The sequence below is a fragment of the Sminthopsis crassicaudata genome, chromosome 1 (genome assembly GCF_048593235.1).
Source record: "Sminthopsis crassicaudata isolate SCR6 chromosome 1, ASM4859323v1, whole genome shotgun sequence".
Classification (NCBI taxonomy): Eukaryota; Metazoa; Chordata; class Mammalia; order Dasyuromorphia; family Dasyuridae; genus Sminthopsis; species Sminthopsis crassicaudata.
Genome location: NC_133617.1, coordinates 477,415,063 through 477,436,868, shown reverse-complemented (window position 1 = coordinate 477,436,868; position 21,806 = coordinate 477,415,063). Strand labels below are relative to the sequence as shown.

At 38.6% G+C, this 21,806-nt stretch overlaps 1 protein-coding gene across 1 annotated transcript in view; it reads left to right on the top strand.

The window, feature by feature from the left end:
* Positions 1–21,806, top strand: part of ADAP1 (ArfGAP with dual PH domains 1) — a 168,408-nt gene that overhangs the window by 139,074 nt on the left and 7,528 nt on the right. Inside the window, exons 6-9 of the mRNA XM_074281106.1 lie at positions 4,589–4,735; positions 10,914–10,997; positions 19,357–19,419; positions 21,473–21,544. Of these exons, the coding sequence (XP_074137207.1) occupies positions 4,589–4,735; positions 10,914–10,997; positions 19,357–19,419; positions 21,473–21,544 (366 nt within the window). The remainder of the gene's footprint in view (positions 1–4,588; positions 4,736–10,913; positions 10,998–19,356; positions 19,420–21,472; positions 21,545–21,806) is intronic.

The window sequence follows — 21,806 nt, the reverse complement described above, 5'->3', positions numbered from 1 at the left end:
CCCAGTCTGCTGTTTCCAGACCCACTTAGATTTGACATTGTGCTCTGGGCACTTCATCCAAATAGGCTGGATCCATTCTCCAACATATCTGACAAGTTGCTCTCCAGCTGGTGCTTGAATACCTCTGATGTTGATGAGCTCACCACCTCCAGAGGCAATTCATCTATCTCACTCTAGGGTAGTTTTAATTATTAAGGAAAATTTTCCTTAACATTAAGACTTACCTAGTTTCTTTCTAATTGTGTCCGTTACTCATGGTTCATGCTCTTTTGTAGTCTATATACCTTTCTTTTTCAAATTCTCCTTTGTAGGGGGAAGAGTGAGTTCTACCTTATCTCCTCTGGTCAGCAGGTCACAGAAATTTGTCTGAGTGAATAGAACATTGGCCCTGGAGTTAGGAAGACCTGAATTCAAATCCTGTTTCAAACACTAGCTGTGTGGCTCTGGTTGAGTCACTTAACATCAGTTATAACCTGGGAGTGGGGGGTAATAATAACACCTATCTCCCACAGTTATTAGCAAAGGAGACAATATTTATAAAGCATTATATATGCACTTGCTAATTGGCTGAGCATGGACTGAGAGCTGAACAGAACCTCAAAATTAGTTTAGAGTCAACCTTTTAATTTTATAAATAAGGAAACTGAGACATGGAGAAGTAAAATCACATAGCTAATGAGTACAAAAGGTGAGATTTGAACTCTGTTTTTCCTGGCAACTCTCAGTTTATTTAGATAAGTTGGGGTCATATTAAAAAATTTTTAATTTAAAAAGCAAGTAAACGAAAAAATTGGTAGTGTAAAAAAGGAATGGAGAAAAAACATTGACAATCTATATTCCTCAACCAGTCCCATCACCCAGCCAGCAAGAAGAGGAAGATTCTAGAACTTTCAATTGAAAGGGGCCTCCATGGCCATCTAGCCCAACTTAAATTCTAAAGAGTTCTCTGCTCAGACACAGAACAAGAAATTCTCAGAAGAATCTGCCAAACCAAGCATTTTATTAGACTGCATCTCATGATCTGCCTCGACAGGTCTTCAGATGCCACATGGAAAGGGACTCTTACAGGAAAGGATGACTTGAGGGGCTGGGGTTCAGAAGACCCTTTTGTTTAAATAGGTCTGAGAAGAGTCCCAGTCCAGTATGACTCCTTTAGGCAGCAGAAACTCAGTGGAAACACTAGTTCCTACTCTACTCCCCTTCTCACTACCATTTGCCTTCAACCCTATCTCTAAAGATCATCAGATGGAAAATCCCCGAAAAACTTCCCATAAGGAATATGAAGTCACTTTGACTATAAAGAAGCTAGGTGATTCAGTGAACAGAGTGGGGCCTGGAGTCAGGAGTTGTTATTATCATTTGGTCATTTTTCAATCGTGTCTGACTCTGTAACTCCATTTGGGGTTTTCTTGGCAAAGATACTGGAGTGGTTTTCCATTTCCTTCTCCAACTCATTTTCCAGATGAAGAAACTGAGACAAACAGGGTTAAGTAGCTTGCTCAGAGTCACACAGCTAGTAAAGTGTCTGAGGCTGGATTTGAACTCATGAAGATGAATCTTCCTGACTCCAACCCTAGCACTCTATCTATGGAGCCACCGAGATTGCCCCCGGAGTAAGCACAAATTACTAGTTATGTGATTCTGGATAAGTCATTTAACCCTATTTCCTCAGTTTCCTCATCTGTAAAATAAGCTGGAAAAGGAAATGGCAAACCACTTCCGTATCTTTGCCAAGACAATTCTAAATAGGGTCACAGAGTCAGACATAACAATAGCCTATAAAAGGCCTGGGAGAAGTCATTAGTTTTACACAAAGTCCAAGCATTTATTGAGCACCTGCTGCTTGCTGGAAATGGGGAAAACAAAAATTAATCCATTTCTGCCCTCAAGGAGCCTACATTCTGTCAGGGGAGACAACACATTCACATGTAAGTATGTACAAAATAAAAAGAAGGTTATTTTGGAAGGGAGGTACTAACTATTCTTTTTGTTGTTGTTCTATAATGTTTGCAAAATGCTTGGCAAATATCTCTTTTGATCTTCACAATCTAGATACTATTATTATATCCATTTTACAGAGGAGGAAATGGAGGCAGATGGTAGTTAAGTGACTAGCCCAAAATCACATAGCTAGTAAGTTAACTGAGGTTGTATTTGAACTCCAGTCTTCCTGATTGCAGATCTGTCTGCTGCTAATTTCAATTGTCTCTACTGGATGATTTCTTTAAAGTTAAAAAAAAAAATTTTCCCCAAATTAAGATCAACTTTTTTCTTGGGTGCATTCATCACTGAGCTCCACCCCTCCCCCACCTCAGCAGCTGTCATATTAATTAACAGCAGAAGTCTGGGGAAAATGCAGATGCTGAGAACAGCAGAAGAAAGAGGGGCAGCGGTAGGTCTGTACATTATGGCAAGTTCACCTCATGCCTTAGAAGATGGAGCCATTCACTTTCTCCTTAGCTGGATTTGAAATCAATGCCTGGAGTCAAGTATTGGCCCTTCTGCTTACTGGGGGTCTGACCATGGGCCACCCAGCAGACCACTGGAGCCTTGAGCCCCTCATCTTTAAAAGGAGGGTAGTACAACTTACACAGCCTATGCATATCACAGGATTTTAGCAAGGACAGCAATGCTTTTATCAACCCTTAAATAATATATAAATGAGAGCTAATCACTTAATCACTGTCAGCCTCCACTTCCTCCTCTGTAAAATGGATATAATAATAGTATCTATGTCCCAGGGTTATTGTAAAGATCAAATGAGATGATATTTGCAAAGCACTTTGCAAACATTATTTTCTTTTTCATACAGTATCTTTTAAATTGTATTAAAACTTATTCAATCAGATATAAATATAACCTAAAGATTTTCTTTATTAAATATATATATGTGTGTGTATGTGTCTGTGTTGGACAGCTAGATGACGCAATGGGATAGAGCACTAGTCTTGGAGGACCTAAGTTCAAATCTAGGCTCAAATGTGACATTGTGTGACATTGGCCAAGTCACTTATTTGTGACCCCCCCCCCCAAAAAATATATATCTGTGTATGTATGTGCATATACATATATATACTCACATATGCACATACAAGTATAATTATCAACAATGTTATTTATATATTAATAAATTATGTAAATTTATATAATATATATCTGTATATATATTTGACATTTCTTCCCCCAACCATCCCATCATAAGTAACATGCATATTCCTTTCTTGCCCTCAAATTCACTTTTAACATCCCAAATGCTTTATATTTACAAAATTGGAGAGTTGACCAGAACTTTAGCGGCCATCTAATCCAACTTATAGACAAAATTCTTATCTCTTCCACTTATGGGTTTCCTTATTTAAGAAAACAAGAAAATTAAGAAATTTCCTACCTTGCATTCTTTATATTCTCTTAATAGGTAAGATTATATATGATATAATCTTAAATACTTCCCTATAACCCAACATCCTTACTTGTAACAAAAAGACATTGTTAAAGACCAATATGTTGCTCATGTCTGTCTGTGAAAGCCTCATTCTGCATCCATAGTCCCACCCCTCTTGCCAAGAGAATGTTAAGCGTGAGCTTTTCGTCTGTACCACATCCTGATCAAGAAAAATAAATCATGCTGGCGTTTGTATAATCTCCACATTTACTGCTTGCGTTAAAGTTGTCAGCTTTAACCCTGCAGTGCCCTCACCCTCAGAAAGTTGAGAAGGTAAACGGTGGCCATGTAATGGTGGTTCGGCAGCGGTAGGTTCAGCCAGTAGAAGTCAGGTGTGAGGAAAAAGAAAAGAGTCAGGTAGTTTGTAGTCTTCCTTCTACCCACGCTGAGATTGTGTTTGTACAACAGATTGAGAGCCTGTCTGGCATTTTCAGCCATCAGTACTAGCAAATCAGTTTAACCTCATGGCCAGCCTGATGGATTATTCTGAAAACAGGCAGAAAAAAAAAATAACACCCAAATGGAAAATGTGCTTCAGGGACCCATGGGCTGACAGGAGCTAAGTGACGTGTTTAAGCGACATGTCCCTGGGTAGACAAGAGAAGAGCTCGCCACCCATGGACTGAGTTGAACTGGCTACAAGGATGCCAATGACAGCCAGACATAGCACTTCTCGACAAACTGCCGCCTGAGGATATATCGAGCCCAGGGGCTTGGCAGCGTAGCTCAGCACTGGGCAGGAGCTCAGACTCCAGGATGAGGCACCAGGGAGCGAAGCATGATAGCCCTTTGGCTCGGCGGGCAGCAGACAGCAGGTGTAGTCTATTGTCTGGTCATTTCTGTTATTTTTCTCCTGGGCCAAAGGAGGGTTTTGTTTTGCCCTAAGTGATTTGGAGCCTTCTGAGATGATAGCTCACTTTTCTTGAGCCTACAGGAGGTTTCCACATGAAAATGACAATTCACTCGGAGACAGCATTGCTAGGGTTGGATAGGGATTAGAGTAAATACATTAAGGCATCAGAGAAGAAAGCCAGTGGTGATGAGAGTCACATTCGGAACAAGGAATCCTTTTCAGAAAATTCTATACCCCTTAATGGTCCTGAAGTGTTTTCTTGGCTACCAACCAGATCTGATTTTGTTTTCTAGGCAAAAGAGCCCAAAGCGATTATGAAGATTGAACATTTAAATGCCACCTTCCAGCCAGCCAAAATTGGGAATCCTCATGGCCTCCAGATCACTTACCTGAAAGATAACAGCACCAGGAATATTTTTGTATATCACGAAGATGGCAAGGTGAGAGCAGTGAAGAAACCAGCGATGGGGAAGGATCCTGTTTCAGCCTAGCAGACCCAGATGTGGATGAGGTCTGCCCTCCAGAATCTGAGTGACTTGATTTTCATTTGGGAGGGGGAAACCAAGTCACTCTTGTGATTTAAAAATCATGGAAGGGGAAGCAAGTTCAGTTGTAACTTCTGCATCGGGTTTTCTAACATTCCATAGAGTTCCTCTATAGCTTGAACCTACATGAATAACATGGCCCAGAAGATGGGAAAAGTGAACTTTTAGGGCACTCCTGTGCCTGTGGGGAAGGGAATGATCTCAAAGATGAGGTGACTTGGATGATGGAAAGGAGAACAATCATGGCAGAGATATTTGTGACACAGGGTAACATAGAGAACACCTTTTAATCTACATTGCTTCTCTAAGGGATAGGTAGTTCCTAAGAAGTAAATTAGTACATCAGAAAAAATAATAATAATAATGGAGCAAGCTCTTTAAAGGTAACAATATGGAAATTTACCAAAGACAATAATAATAGCTAGCAATTATATGCACTTTATGGTTTGCAAAGCATTTAACAAATGTCATCTAGTTTGATCCTCACAAAAAACCTGGAAAATAAGTATTATTATTCCATCTTCCCAGAAAGGGGAAACTGATTCTGAGAGAAATGTCTAAAATCACATAGCTAGTCTGAGTTAGGATTTGAATTCTGATCTTAATTCCAAGTCTAGTGCTCTATTTACTGTCCCTACTGGCTGAAAGGACAGTCATCATCCAAAGAGGGTTCCCTCTTTGGGATTTCTATTTGAGTCTAGTATGAAAGTGTCACCCTTGAGAGCCATCGCAAAGCAAATCTCTCTCTTTCTCTCTCTTTCTTTCTCTCTCTCTCTTTCTTTCTCTCTCTCTATCTCTCTCCCCTCTCTTTCTCTCTCTCTCTTTCTCTCTCTGCCTCTCTCTCTCCTCTCTTTCTCTCTCTTTCTCTCTCTCTCTCTTTCTCTCTCTGCCTCTCTCTCTCCTCTCTTTCTCTCTCTCTCCCTCTCTCTTTCTCTCTCTGCCTCTCTCTGCCTCTCTCTTCTCTCTCTCTCTCCTCTCTCTCTCTCTCCCTCTCTCTCTCTCTCCCTCTCCCTCTTTCTTTCTCTCTCTTTCTCTCTCTGCCTCTCTCTCTCCTCTCTTTCTCTCTCTCTCTGCCTCTCTCTTTCTCTCTCCTCTCTCTCTCTCTCTGTCTCTCTCTCTCTCTCTCTCTCTCTCTCTCTCCCTCTCTCTCTCTCTCCCTCTCCCTCTTTCTTTCTCTCTCTTTCTCTCTCTGCCTGCCTCTCTCTCTCTCTCTCTCTCTCCCTCTCTCTCTCTCTCTCTCCCTCTCTCTCCCTCTCCCTCTCCCTCTTTCTTTCTCTCTCTTTCTCTCTCTGCCTCTCTCTCTCTCTCTCTGCCTCTCTCTGTCTCTCTCCCTCCCTCCCTCCCTATTTCTATTTCTCTTTGTCTCCCTTTCTCTCTCTTTTTCTGTGTGTGTGTATCTCTGTCCCCTCTAGAAGAGTAACATTTCAGTGAGATTCTCGAAACAAATCTGTACCCGCAGTTTGATTTCAACAGAATGTTTCCCATTAGTGGTTGGCAAGAGAATATAGCAAGCACTGGAGTTCCCTGTAGCTCTATGATATCTGAAATTATCCAAGCTTCTTCTATCTGGGGAGGAGTAGAAATTATGTCAGCAGGAGAGGCTTCATCCTTGACTTATTTTGGGTTTCCTGGATCCAATCTTTCTGGAAAATATGGCAGCTGAAGAAGAAAGGCTAAATTGACTTCAGGCCAACAGGAATTTGGCCTTTACTGCTCCCCAATTCCCTCTCCCCAATACACACACCTATTTGATTCTTGCTCATACCACATAGGGCACAGGAATGCTCCCCAATCCAGCCTTTAGCTTGTAGGTCAAAGAGATCAGGTCTAAGAAAGACAAAGAATCTGATACCAACCAATTGAAGCAGATTTTCTATTGATTTCTGCCTCCCTAGGATAACAGGAAAAGCTACAAATGTAGAGATTAGAGCTGGCTGCCTCTTGCAGTAGTAAGCTCTCCATTATTGGAATTATTCCATCTGAGACTAAATAACTTCCTTTTGAGGTGCTATGGAGCAAGGGGGAAGGTTCTTTTTCTAAATAAAATTTTATTACTATTTTTTATTTTTCACTTTTTAAAATTTCTCCCACCTTCCTCACAGAACCATACCATATAACCACAAAAAAATTTTTAAAAAAAAATGAAGAGGAAGAGGGAAAAAACAACAAGAAAAAGCAAATTTGATCAGCACATCAAAAAGGCCTGAAAATATTGTACACCCTTGGACTTCCCAACTCTTGCTAGTGTTATTCGCCATTTTTGTGGTATGGATCTCTTTGGCAATCTGGTGAAGCCTGTGGCTAGATGGACCCCTTTTCAGAAGAGTGGCTTTAAACATATAAAATAAAATATAATGGGAACTTAATCATATTGAAATGCAATTATCAGTCTATTAAAATTAATGGGATCCTCCTTCAATCTATTTGAGGGCTCCTTGGCCCCTGAAGTTAAGAACCCATACCTGCTAAAAAGAGAATTCTTGAATGGAATGACAGGGAGGGGCTGTCAAGGGGCCTCCAAACTTTAACAAATGTGGAAACCAAGGACAAGAAAGCATGAGACATATGCAGAGCCAGCCAGAATTAGAATATATATCTGATCTAATTAAATAATATATGTGAGGCACTTTGCAAACTTTAGATAAATGTTACCTAATTAATTATTAATTATCTCCTCATTTTGGTGTTGGGCTCCACTGAACACCATCCTGATATCCTCCAAACCCCCACAATTCCTAATTCTGTGTGCCAGTTACAGCCTCTCCTGCATGGCTGGAAGTAACCCTGCAGCGTGGGTGGAAGCTCTCAGCTGCTACAAAATGGATTTTATAAATAAACTCTCTCCCCTCCCCTCTCCCTTCTCCCCCCCTCCCCCACCTAGGCAACCCAAAGATTGCACAAACAATTGAAATGAAGATCATCATAAAAAGTCTAATTTAGAAAGGAAGAAAGGAAGAAAGGAAGGAAGGAAGGAAGGAAGGAAGGAAGGAAGGAAGGAAGGAAGGAAGGAAGGAAGGAAGGAAGGAAGGAAGGAAGGAAGGAAGGAAGGAAGGAAGGAAGGAAGGAAGGAAGGAAGGAAGGAAGGAAGGAAGGAAGGAAGGAAGGAAGGAAGGAAGGAAGGAAGGAAGGAAGGAAGGAAGGAAGGAAGGGAAGGAAGGAAGGAAGAAAGGGAAGGAAGGAAGGAAGGAAGAAAGGGAAGGAAGGAAGGAAGAGAGGGAGGGAAGGAAGGAAGGAAGAGAGGGAGGGAGGGAGGGAGGGAAGGAGAAGCCTGAAAGAACTTTTAAAAGGAGGAGCCATTTATCTTAAATAATTAGCAGCACTGCAGAGCATCTGGGGCTCAATTCATTGGCACAGATCCCACCAGAGCAGGTTATAAAGTTTGGTTGTATTTTTGGGGCTCTTGACATCATGTAAGCCAGCAATTTCTCTTCAGCTCCCTTTCTAAATGCCTCCTTATGTCCCTTGGCTCCTCTCAACCATGGGCCACCTACAGACTATCCAGGTGTGAATATTTTGCCAGATGTGGACACCATTTGTGATTTCCAGTCTGCATGAATTAATATGAAAGCTTTCCAAATTTCCCTTGGAAACCCTCATGAGATACTATAGCCGTGGTACTTTATTGGGAATCTTTCTCTACATTTCCACATAATGTGATATCCATAAGATTGATTAGATACATGTTCTAACTCTTTACATAATAATAATAATCCTAAGAATCAATGACATATATTTCAAATTTCAATATTTACAAATCACTTTGTTTTCATTATCTTCTTTGTAACTTCTCTCTGAGGAGGGGAAGGCAATAAGCATTATGAAGCATCTACTATTTGCTGAGCATTGTACTAAAGCAATGCTTTATAAATATTATTGCATTTGATAATAAAGATGTCAAATAATATTGTACCTATTTTATAGCTAACAGTACTTATACACAGAATGGCTAAGTGATTTGTCCAACCTCACACAGCTTGGGAGAGATAGATTTGGATTTAAAACCAGATTTGCTGACTCCCACCCAGGACCATTTATTTCTTCTACCCTAAAGTTGCCTCTGATGTGTCAAAGGCCCTCAGTACACTCTGAAATTTTTATACAGAAATTTCTCAGCATCATAAATGCATCATCTCATTTGAACTTTGCAAGAAGTGAGAGAAAAGTATTATAGATCCTGTTACCCTCTTTTTAGAAATAAGGAAATTGAGTGCAATTGACCTGCCCTAGATCACAAGGTTAGTAAGTAACAAAGGTGTGGGCTCATTTGATATTTAATATTTATTTATTAAATAGTGTTATTTTTCCCAGTTACAGATGCAACAGTTTTTTGCATTGTTTTTAAACTTTTGAGTTCCAGATTCTCTCCTTTCCTCCCATCCCATCCCCTCATAAAGAAGGCACATGTGAATTATGCAAAACATTTTGATGAAAGTCATGTTGTGAAAGAAAACATAAATTCCCCCTAAAAAAAAATAAAATTAAAAGAGGGGTATGCTTAATCTGTATTCAAACACAATCAGGTCTTTTCACTGGGATGGATAGCATTTTTCATCACTAGGATTTCAGAATAGTCTTGGGTCATTGTATTGCTGAGAATAGTAAAGTCATTCACAACTGATCATAGCTGGGTTCGTTTGAAACTAGCCTACTTTCTACCACATTCCCTAGGAAGTAAGAAATGCTTTGAAGTAAGAAATACAATGAATCTTTATAAGATTCATTGTTCAGTCATTTCCAGCTCTTCATGACCCCATTTGGGGCTTTCTTGGCAAAGATACTAGAGTGGTTTGCATCTCCTTCTCCCGCTCATTTTACAGATGAGAAACTGAGGCAAACAGAATGAAGTGATTTGCCCAGGGTCACACAGCTAGTACATGTCTTGAGACCAGATTGAAGTCAGGCCTTATTGACTCTTATTGATGCACTCTAGCTTAGCTGCCCTAAATCTCTATAAAAATGCTAGCAATTATTGTTACCTAAAAGAAGCTTCCCATCAGTTTAGGTTTGCACCATCTCTACAACTTATGGCTTAGACACTTGCCTAGAACACTGAAAATTGAAATGACTTGCCTAGTCACATAGCTAGCAAGTCACATAGCTAAGAGAGAGTTTGAATTCTGTTTTTTTCTGCCTCCATGTCCAACATAGACAATTAGTTGCCTAGGTTAAGTATAAACAACTAAAAAACGACTGAGATCTTCATCAGTCAAAAATACGGCCTTGAGTAATGTGAGCCAGTAGGTGACCCATTCTGAGCTTGGAAACAGGAAGACGCATTTTCCTCAGATACTTACTAACTGTGAGATCCTAGGCAAGTCATTTTATCCTGTTGCTTCAGTTTTCTCATCAGTAAAATGAGTTGGAGAAGAAAAAAAGAAAAACATTCCTGTATCTTTGCCAAGAAAATACCAAAATGAGGTCATGAAGAGTGGAACATGACTGAAAACAACTAGATAACAACAACAAATGATATATGAGACTTTGATGATCTGGAGTTAGTCCCAGAAGTATTCATGAAAGATGGGAGATCTGAAAAGATTACCTGGGTGGGGGAAGGAAGATATTATTAGAAATGTCCTTGATAGAAATCACTTGGAAATATTCATGGAAGATGGGAGATCTGAAAAGAGTACCTGGGTAGGGAGAGGGGAGATGTTATAGAAATGACCTTGATAAAAGTCACTTGGAAATAGCATTTTGCCAATGTGACTTACTCCACAAATGTTCAAGATAATATGGGATGATTTCAGAGACTTCAATTCATCAGACTCCTTTATAGGAAAATTACTCAAAGGATTGCAATCAGCTCCTCTTTAGAGACAAAGCTTTTTGGAAAATGTCTTTGAGGAAGGGAAGGGAAGCCAGCATTCAGCCCCTGAAAGTGGAATTACCTTCCCAATTTGGAGGATTTCACTTATTACTTCCAAGTAAACATACTCTCATTTGACTAATGCCTTTCTCTCCTCTGTCCAGAGTTCTGACTGGTCCCTGGATGGAAGAAGCAAATCTAGTTTCTCAAGAACAATCTCCTGACAATGTTTGTTTCATTACCTTGTTTTCTTCTTTTTCTCAGGAAATTGTGGACTGGTTCAATGCTATCCGGGCAGCCCGATTTCATTACTTACAAGTGGCATTCCCTGGGGCCAGCGATATTGATGTGAGTTGATTCCTATTTTCCTGAGGTAGCACCTTAGTGTCTCCATTGGATAATGTGGTCCTGCCATTCTCCAACTGAGGCAGGGGGAAGTGAGGAATTGGTTCCATTTTGCCAATGCTTGTCAATGGGAATAATCTTTTTTTTCTAAAGTTTCATCAAAAACTTTTCAAACATCATTCCAAACAATTGCAGTTGCTTAATGTCTATTTACTCTTAAATTAATTCCATTACAGAAAGTGTCATGATGCTTTTACTTCCTCCTTCCACATATCTATCAGAATTCTCTCTTTTCATCCTCATTAACTCTTCTTTAATCATTTTTCTAGTTCTGCTTTTTTTTCACAGTGCATTATTTTGTAAAGCTCTTTACTTTCTTTCATTTGAATTGCTTTATAATATTCCATTTTATTTATTTAACTTTTCCCCTGTTGTTGGACATGAGATTTTTCTAGTTTCTCTCCATTATATAAAGGCACCATGAAAATCTTTGAATAGATAATTCCTTTTTCAAAGAAAAAAAACCACACAGCTTTTCAGAGCATATACCCAAGAGTGAAATTATTTTGTAATGGGTTATTTTTGTAACTTTTACTATATACTGCCAAATTATTCTTTTTTTAAAAAAAATTCAATTTATTTATTTTTAACATTTTTTCTTTTTAAATTTTGCATTCCAAATTCTCTCCTTCCTTCTTACTGTCTTTCCCACCCACTGAGAAGACAAGCAATATGATATCAATTATACATGTGAAATCATACAAAACATATTTCCATATTAGCCACTCTTGTTTCTTATTCAGTGGTTTTAGTCAGTCTCTCCAAGAGCCATTTTGAGAATTTCTTGGCAAAGATGCTGGAATGGTTTTCAATTTCCTTCTCTAGTTTATTTACACCTTAAAAAAACTGAGGCAAACAGGGTGAAGTGATTTGTCCAGGGTCACACAACTAGTAAGTATATGAGGCCAGATTTGAACTCAGAAAGTTGAGAATCTTCCTGACTCCAAGTTTGGTGCTCTATCCTATGGGCCACCTCACTGTCATATATTTAAAAAGCAAGAAAAATAGAGAAAAATTATGCTTTAATTTGCACTCAAGAGTTCATCAGTTCTCCCTCTAAAGATAAATAGCATTTTTTCATCATGAGTTCTTTGAAAGTGTCATGAATCATTGTATTAATCCAGAGTATCAACTTCCACAGATGAACTTTCTTACAACATTGTTGTCACTGTGCACCATGGCTTCCCCATCCTTCTCACTTCACTTTGCATCAGTTCATGTAGGCTTTGCTATATTTTTTTTTTCTTAAATCATCCTGTTCATCCTGTTCATCATTTCTTGTAATAGAATAGTATTCAACAATCATTTGCCACAACTTGTTCAGCCATTCTCTAATTAATAGATATCCCCCCCCAATTTTCAATTATTTGCCACCACAGACAAAGCTGCTATAAATATTTTTGTACATGCAGGTTCTTTTCCTTGTTCTGTGATCTCTTTGGGATACAGGCTTAGTAGTGATACTTCTGGGTAAAATGATAAACATGATTTTCTAGCCTTTTAGGAACAGTTTCAAATTGTTCTCCAGAGTGGTTCTGTTAAATTACCCTTCAAAAAGATTCTACAAGTTTACATTTCTATCAGCAGTGATAAATGTACCTGTTTCTCCACAGCCTCACCAGCACTGTCTTTCATTATTTTTAAATATTTTTTCCTAATTTGAAGGCTATGAGGCAGTAACATAAAATTGTTTTAACTACTGTCTGTTGGATTATCGTAGATATCAAATATTTTCAAATACCATTGAGAATAGCTTAACTTAACACATTGGTTTTTCTTGCCTTTTTAAGGATTTCTAATTCAATCAATTCTTAGTTATATACCATTTAGTTCTCCTTGATCTATAACCCCAGCAAATGGAGAGTTGATAGCAAATTAGGGGGAGGTACTGAGGAATATCAAAATGCATATTGCAGGATAACTTTCCCTTTTTTTCATTTTTTCATTTATTTTTAATACACATTGCTTTATGAATCATATTGTGAGAGAAAAGTCAGAGCAAAAGGGAAAAACAGGAGAGATTTAAAATGAGAAAAAAAGAAGTGAACATAGCATGTGTTGATTTATATTCCGTCTCCTTAGATCTTTTTCTGGATGCAGATGGCATTTTCTGTCCAAAATCTATTGGAATTGCCTTGGATCACTGAACCACTGAGTTGATCAATATACATTCTTGTTGTTATTGTGTTCAATGTATTCTGCTTGTTTCTCTCAGCATCAGTTCATGTAAATCTTTCCAGGCCTTTCTATAATCAATTTGTTTATCATTTTTATAGAACAATAATATTCCATATCCACATAGCTAGTGTCTGAGGCTAAATTTGACTTCAAATTTTCCTGAATTCCAGGACTAGTCTTCTATTCACTAAACCAACTAGCTACCCCAAAACATAGATATATAAATAACTACAATTTTTTTAAAATGCCATATGAAGGGTATGAGCCTTGACTCCTGTATGAGCCACTAAGGAGGTGTAAAACAAAATGACATCTGGGGTCTGAGAGGGAAAGTTGTTCCTAAATGGAGAAATTAGAGAGGAACTTCATGGAAGATAGGAGGACCAGAAGAAATGAAACTTTTAAATTTTGTTATTTTCAATTAACAAGTATTTATTTTCTCTTCCCTCCTTCCTTCCTTTCCTCACTGAATGAGAGGGAGGAGAGGAAAGAGAGATAGAGACAGAGAGACAAATAGAGGAAGAGGTAGAGAGACAGAGGAAGAGAAAGAAAGAAAGAGAGAGAGAAAAAGACAGAGACAAAGAAAGAAGGAGGGAGGAAAATAATGAAGCAAATTCCTTCATTGACCAAGTCTAAAAATTATGGCTTGAGTCCATCCCCTTCTCTGTAGGTGAGTAACATTATTCATCTTTAGTTATCTGAAATCGTGGCTTATCATCACATTAGTTAGAATTCTCAAACATTCAAAGATGTTTTTTCTTTATAATAAGAAATGTTTAAAAATGAAGGAGAAGGAGGATGTTCCAGACATAGAACATAGTGTGAGCAAAACAAGGAAATGGAAAAGGCGTATTTTTAATATTAGCAGTCACTAGGCTGAGGCCTGGATTATTTAGAAGAGAGTAATAAGAAATTAGACTGGAAAGGACTGGAAAGGGGCCAGATTTGTAGAAACATGAATGTCAGACAAAGAAAACTGGATTTTTAATAAACAGTGGATAACCACTAAATATTTTTGAGAAGATGAAAGACATGCCCAGATCTGTGTTTAAAAGCCAATTTTAAGGCAATAGTATAAGAATTGGATTGGAGGGAAGAGAGAGAAGAGAGGAAGACCCTTTAGAAGCCCATTACAATAACCAAAGACAATACCCTGACAGGTAAGGGCAGTGGGCCAAATGAGAGAATATGCCCTTACCTGTATCAACTCCATGAAATTCTCCAAGTATAGATTAAGTTTAGCTTGGGACTACATTTCCCCAAATATAGGTAACAAGGTTCCTTGCTCCCTTACCAATACTCAGAATAACAATATATTTCAACCCATAGAAAATGAAGAAGACAAAAGGCAAGAGAGCATAAACTTATATATACATACTTACACATATATATATGTCTGTATATAAAAATATGTATATGCAGATATATATATACACATAAACATAAACTTAGGTATATACATACATGCAGAAATATTATTGTGCATATATCTGTGCATTCATATGCCTATACCTTTATCTACATATATATGTGTATTTACATATGAACTCATACTTAATCTACATATCTATGTGTATATACAGAAATGCTTATTGCATAGATACATATGTCTATGCATGTACACACACATATATATAAACTCATATTTAAGTATGTACATGCATGTATATGTGTGTACACAAATGCACATGTGCATATCCATATATGTATGCATACACCTATTACTGTGTGTATACACTCATCTGCACATATACTTAAACATATATATGTGCATATATATATAATAACACCAATATTCTAGTGAGTTCATTTCAAAGAGATCCTCTGAGGGCTTAGAGATCCTTACAAAAAAGAAGCTAAGCAGTAACATTGGATCCTTGTCCAAATAACTCACTATAATAGCTAGGGGTGGCTATTGTAATTGGGCTCTTAAGGACTAGAAGAAATTAAACTTTTTGTATGATATGGTATCCTTCAGCTGCAGGGACCCTATGGGTGATCTTATTTTTCCAAGGTAGGATTCTCTTCATGGACATTGAAATCTTTTTAAGGATTCTTTAGGAGGCCATAGTCCCAAGATTAAGAATTTTTGCCATAGAAAGAGTTCCTAAATTGAGAGATAGGGCATGGGGGTGAGGATGAGTCAGAGAATTTAACTAGCCGACCTACAAGGTCCTTTTAAGGCTATCATTCTGTGACTTCACAAACTCTTCATTTTATAAATGTGGAAATTAATGGATGTGGCGTGGTTGAAATTACCTTATTTCTCTAGAACATCCAGCACCTGGCTTTTGAACTTAGGGTCACTCATAAAGTAGCTCCCAAGGCTGATTTTTCCTAGATTCTTATTAGAAATTAACACTGCCCTAGAAAATTTTAAATCCTTCTCCCTTTACACAGAAGGTAGAAGGTCATGAAAATTGCTTATAGACTATATTAATGAGCCATATGGATGACCATGCTAGCTTTTGCCATGTGCTTCTTCAGGAAATATGCCCAAAATTTAATTAATAATTTTTAAAAGAATTATGTCAATTCCTTAGTTGCTACTATTCCTTTAATTGGGAAAAGTCGATCTTTCCTTTTTTAATATTTTATTATAGCTTTTTATTTACAAGATATATGCCTGGGTAATTTTTCAGCATTGACAATTGCAAAACCTTTTGTTCCAACTTTTCCCCTCCTTCCTCCCACTCCCTCCCCCAGATGGAAAGTTGACCAATACATGTTAAATATGTGAAAGTATAAGTCAAATACAATATATGTATACATGTCCAAACAGTTATTTTGCTGCACCAAAAGAATTGTACTTTGAAACAGTGTACAATTAACCTGTGAAGGAAATCCAAAATGCAGACAAAGTCCATCTTTCCTTTGATTAAGTGAGCAAACTTAGGCATTTCCCATGGGTTTCTACTTTGACAGCCCTACCAAGTCTTTGGGGCAGTGGGGGGTAGGACAATGAGTAGCACTGTATAGATGTAGTCTTCCCCCCTCCCTCGAAAAGAACTTGACTCTACTCTTCACTGTTGTAATCTGTCCACTCAATTTTATAGATCATGGAAAGAAACTTTGACAATACTCCATCCTCTTGAGTCTTGCCAACTAATCCATCTGGAGGTATCCCAGGCAGCTGCAAAATAATCAGAAGTTATCTGTATCCTCAAACATGGCAGAAGTGCACATATCTCTACCCTTCATAGCAGGGGAGGATTGCTTTCAAATAAAGGCTCATAAAATTAGTTTGAAAGCTCCTCAGATTGATTGGTGACTCCCCTAATGGACTCCATTACCCTAAGATAATGTCAGTGGGAAGAGAGAGGAGAGAGGTCCAATTCAAGATAGGAGAAAGTGATAGAAAAGGAGGTAAAATATAACAAAATATTTTAAACCTAGGAGACCATTTGGGAAATAGAAATGGTGAAGTTATAAGGAGAAGTAGCTTTGGGAAGAAAGAGAATCTCAGTTCTCATGTTGAGTTCAAGGTATCAGTAGAACATCCATGTAGAAATGCCTTTCAGCAACGAAAGAACTTGGTCTAGGTTTGACTCAAAAAAAAAAGTATGCAAAGAGGTGGTAGTTGAAGTCATTGAAGAAAATGGGATTCCCAAAAGGGAGAAAAGGAGAAAGTAAAGAATAAAAGAATAAGATGGGAGGTGGGGAAGAGGGGAAATGAGGACTTACCCAAGGAATCAAATAGTAAGTGATTAGAAGGAAAATTGGGAGAATGTGTTTGTATCCAAAAGCAAAAAAGGGGGAAAGGAGAGATAGAGAGATGCTTATGTTCAGACTATCTTCCATTCTTCCATGCCAAGAATGCCCTCCCTCCTCACCTTTGCATTGCACCTTAGAAGGAGCCAGGAAATACAAAGCTTTAAATGCCAAATAGAGGATTTTCTGATTTTGGACTCAATAGAGACCCTGAATAGTGGGAGTTGCTAACATGTTCAGACCAACCCTTCAGGAAACTCACTCAGCTGAGGAGAGAATGGATTAAAATAGGGAAGAGATTTGAAGCTGGGTGACTAACCAAAAGGCAATGTAGAGCCTCTAAATCAAAAATACAGCTCAGATGTCACCTCTTCCTGTCACACACCTCAATTATACACACTGTACAAGTGTTTTCTATTTACTTATACATGTTGCTCCCCCCCCCCAGAATATAGTTCCTTGACAGTAGCTGTTGTTTCATTTTTGTCTTTGTACCCTCCTCCCCACTTCTATCATATGGGAGTTTCCTATCCTGATGAAATAATAAATTCAATCCCAGTGCCAGTCCATAATACCTAATGCAGTGCCTGACATGTATTAGCATTTAATAAATGCTTGTAGAATTGAATAACAGTGGAGTCCTCCAGGACTTCTACGGGACAGCTATCCCGGAATGAGAAGAAAATTTCTGGAAGGAAGGAAGGAAGGAAGGAAGGAAGGAAGGAAGGAAGGAAGGAAGGAAGGAAGGAAGGAAGGAAGGAAGAGAAGGAAGAGAAGGAAGAGAAGGAAGAGAAGGAAGAGAAGGAAGAGAAGGAAGAGAAGGAAGAGAAGGAAGAGAAGGAAGAGAAGGAAGAGAAGGAAGAGAAGGAAGAGAAGGAAGAGAGGGAAGGAGGGAGGGAGGAAGAAAGGGAAGAAGGAAGGAAGGAAGGAACTATTTTTGCCAATGGTTAACAAGCTCCACATTTGCTTACAGCTTTCATGCCATAGGCTTAAATTTTCCTTCTCTGCTTGAGATATCCAGAATGTTTATGATCTGGGCTACTGCTCTCCAATCCTACTGGTTGGTAATTTACTGTGTGTATTAGCTATCAAGCTCAACACTAAGAATGCAAAGAAAGAGAAAACCAGTCTCTGTCCTCAAAAAGCTTACATTCTAATGGTAGAAACAATCTATAAATAACTACATATGTACAAGATATGTTCATGGAGCATGTGGAAGGCAATCTGAAAAAGGGAATTCATTGACTTTAGAGGATTTCTTCCCCCCCCCCCCTTAAGGGCCATTGCAGGCAGAATAGTCAGGAGAGGAAATCTTTGATGTTAGAAAATCATTTTGTTAAGGTCAGAAAAATGTGAGAATAAGGAAATGCAGTCACAAAAGGCTGCCCTCCCCAAGGTGAGTCTACTCATTTGAACAACTGCTAAGCCACCTGGCAGCCACTTTTCTCTCAGTGTCCTCTCTCACTAACCACAGCCTCCTTATCAAAGATCTCAACTAATTCCAGAAGCTTTCAGTTATATTTAGAAAGCTAAAAATTAGAGAAGTTCTTTCTTTTTTTATAGGTTAGTGAAATCTACTGACCCCTTCTCAGAATAATGAATGAATAAAATAAAATATAAAGTATTATCAGTCATATAGGGGAAGACAGGAAGATGCTATACAGCTGCTGCCAGCATAACCAGAATAATTTTAAATAGTGATAACCAAAAACTATTTCAAGCTACCTACCACAACTGTAAGATGATATAAAAATATAATTTCTATTGGTGAGAAAGTTACAGCTTCTGCTAGTACTGCATTTTGTTGCCTGCATTTAAAGAAAGTGCTGTATTTTACTTGGAAATTGATGAAAATAAAAATATATGTATTTCCCATCCAAGCTCTTGGATCCTGGAGATCTTTCCATGAACCTCTTGAGAGTCTGTGGACCAGTTTAAGATCCCCTGATCCGTGACTTTCCCCTGGTCTGAAGACCATAGCCCCTTCTTCCTCCAAGTCCTGTCACTGGGTAACTTCTGAAGGCTGACCTCATTCATGTACCACAACATATGGGAACCATTCTGGCTTTTTGAATGCTGGTCCAACTAACCCTATGTTGCAATAACTCAAACTGTGGCACTTGATCTACCTCTCGAGGCTCTGTGGCCAGGTAGAAACCCAAGTGGTTTCTTTAAGTTGTTCACATCTTTAAAAGGCAATCCTCCCCCTCATTTCTCACTCCTCCCCCACCAACACATCACTGGTATCCACCAAGACTCCAGTAACAACACACATACAACCATAAATCAAGGAAAGTGAAGGGATTTGGGGAGCCCAGCATTAGTAGGGAGGTCAACAGGAAGAAAAGCAAAGATCAGGTATATTTTGTCTCTTCCTGACATTTTGTGCTCTGCTTTATTTTATCTACTATAGCTCGTGCCAAAGCTATCCAGAAACTATCTGAAGGAAGGCTACATGGAGAAAACAGGACCAAAGGTGGGATATACTATCACAAAGAACAATCATATGCTTTCATTGGTTTTTACGGGGGCAAATGGATGGCAAACTAAGAGGCAGATGGATGACACGCTGGATCTGGAGACAAAGAAGACCTCAGTTCAAATCCAACCGTAAACACTCAGCTACTGTGTGACCCTGAGCATTAAACCTCTATTTGCTTCAGCTGTAAAATAGCAGCTACCTCCCAAGGTTGCTGTGAGAATCAGTTGAAATAATATTTGTAAAGCACATAGCCCACTACCCAGCACATAGTAAGCGTGCAATAAATGCTTATTTCCTTTTCTTCCTTCCCTATAGTATTTTATTTTTCCAATTGTATATATAATTTTCAGCATTCATTTTTAAAAAAAAAATTTTATTTTTAAAATATATGCATAGGGGACAGCTAGGTGGTTCAGTGGATAGAGCACCAGCCCTGAATTCAGGAGGACCAGAGTTCAAATCTGGTCTCAGACACTTAACACTTTCTAGCTGTGTGACCCTGGGCAAGTCACTTAACCCCAGCCTCAAAAAAGGAAAAAAAAAAATATATATATATATATATATATATATATATATGCATAGATCGTTTTCAGTATTCACCTTTGCAAAATCTTGTGTTCTAATTTTTTTTCTCCCTCCCTTTCCCCCATTCCCTCCCTTAGATGGCAAGCAATCCAATATATGTTAAACATAGCAATTCTTCTATACATATTTCCACAAATATCATGCTGCACAAGAAAGATCAGATCAAAAAAGGAAAAAATTGAGAAAAAAAATAAAATGCAAGCAACAACAACAGAAGTGAAAATACTATATTGTGATCCACACTCAGTCCCCACAGCCCTCTCTCTGGGTACAAATGGCCCTCTTCATCACAAGACCATTGGAATTGGCCTGAATCATCTCACTCAGTATTCATTTTTGTAAGATTTGAATTCTAATTTTTTTTTCTCCTTTCCTCCATTAGTCCACCCCCTCCCCAAGACAACAAGCAATATAATATAGGTTTTCCATCCTTTTTCTTCTTTCTCAAGGATGGAACCTAAGTAGAATGACTTTTTCACTACCCAAAACAAACTTACCCTAGAGTCCTGTTTTCTTTGTCCCTTCCTTTTTGGAAACTTAAACTGAGACTATTTATTTTTCATGACCACGCTTTGTCTAGACTCAAAGTTTGATACCAAGGCAGCCCTGTATTGACCTTTTATGAACGTGAGAGAGGTCTGTCTTCCTCAGATATGGCAATGTTCCAAAACTGAGGACCATGATCCCCTTTTAGAGATCTAATAGTTTTCGGTTGTTTTTGAGTGTTTTTTCAGTCACATTCAACTTTTTGTGACCCCATTTGGATTTTTCTTGGCAAAGATAACTGCAGTATATAATCTGGCTCATTTTACAGAGGAGGAAACTGAGACAAACAGGATTAAGTGACTTGCTCAGGTTCGAATAGATACTGAGTATCTGAGGTCAAATTTGTCAGGAAGATGAATCTCCCTGACTCCAGGTCTGTTTCTCTATCCATTTGTACCACCCAGCTGCCCATCTCCTAACAATTAGAGCTATAGAAAAGTAAAATGGACTTTTTCACTGGATAGTAATCTCCCCTCCCCAGAGGTCTTCAAACAAATATTGATTAAGTACTTTTCAAGTATGTGGCAGAGGGTACTATTTCCAGGTAAATACTGCACTAGGTGTCCCCTTAGTTCCTTTCCAGCTTGAGTTTCTGTGCTTCTCATGCTAGACAGGACTGGAAAACTTCTAGTGGAAAAAAAAAGAAATTGGCAGCAAAAGATTGAAATTTCCTGGCAGCCTAATTAATTGTGAACTGACTGGGGGACAGAGAACATAGATCTTAGAATCAGAGACTCCTAAAATCTTTAAGCTGGAGGGTGCCTTAGTAATCACCTAATCTAACCCCTACCTGAGGAAGCTGAGGGGAAGTGACTTGCCTGCAGTCCCAGAATAAGTTAATAGAATGGTTGGAAGTAGGACCCAGTTCTCCTGACTCTAAGGCCAGGGCTTTAATCATTTATTTCTGTTTCTTTAGCAAACTGAAGGCTTCAAGAAACGCTGGTTCACCATGGATGACAGGCGGCTCATGTATTTCAAAGACCCTCTGGTAAGGGCACGGATTGTACGGTGCTTCCTTTGAAACTGAGGATTTCCAGAAGCAAGACTTGCTGACTTCCAACCTGTTACTGTGAGAGAACAAAATGAAGACCACTTCCCCTTCAAAAATGAGGGCAACATATGTCTTTCTCCTTTCCCCCCAAAACAGGGTGTTATCTTACTTCCTGCTTTTCTCCAAAATATGGGGGCAATCAATATATATCTTAATCCCTTCTTTATACCTCTACCCAAAATGGAAGTGATATGTCTTC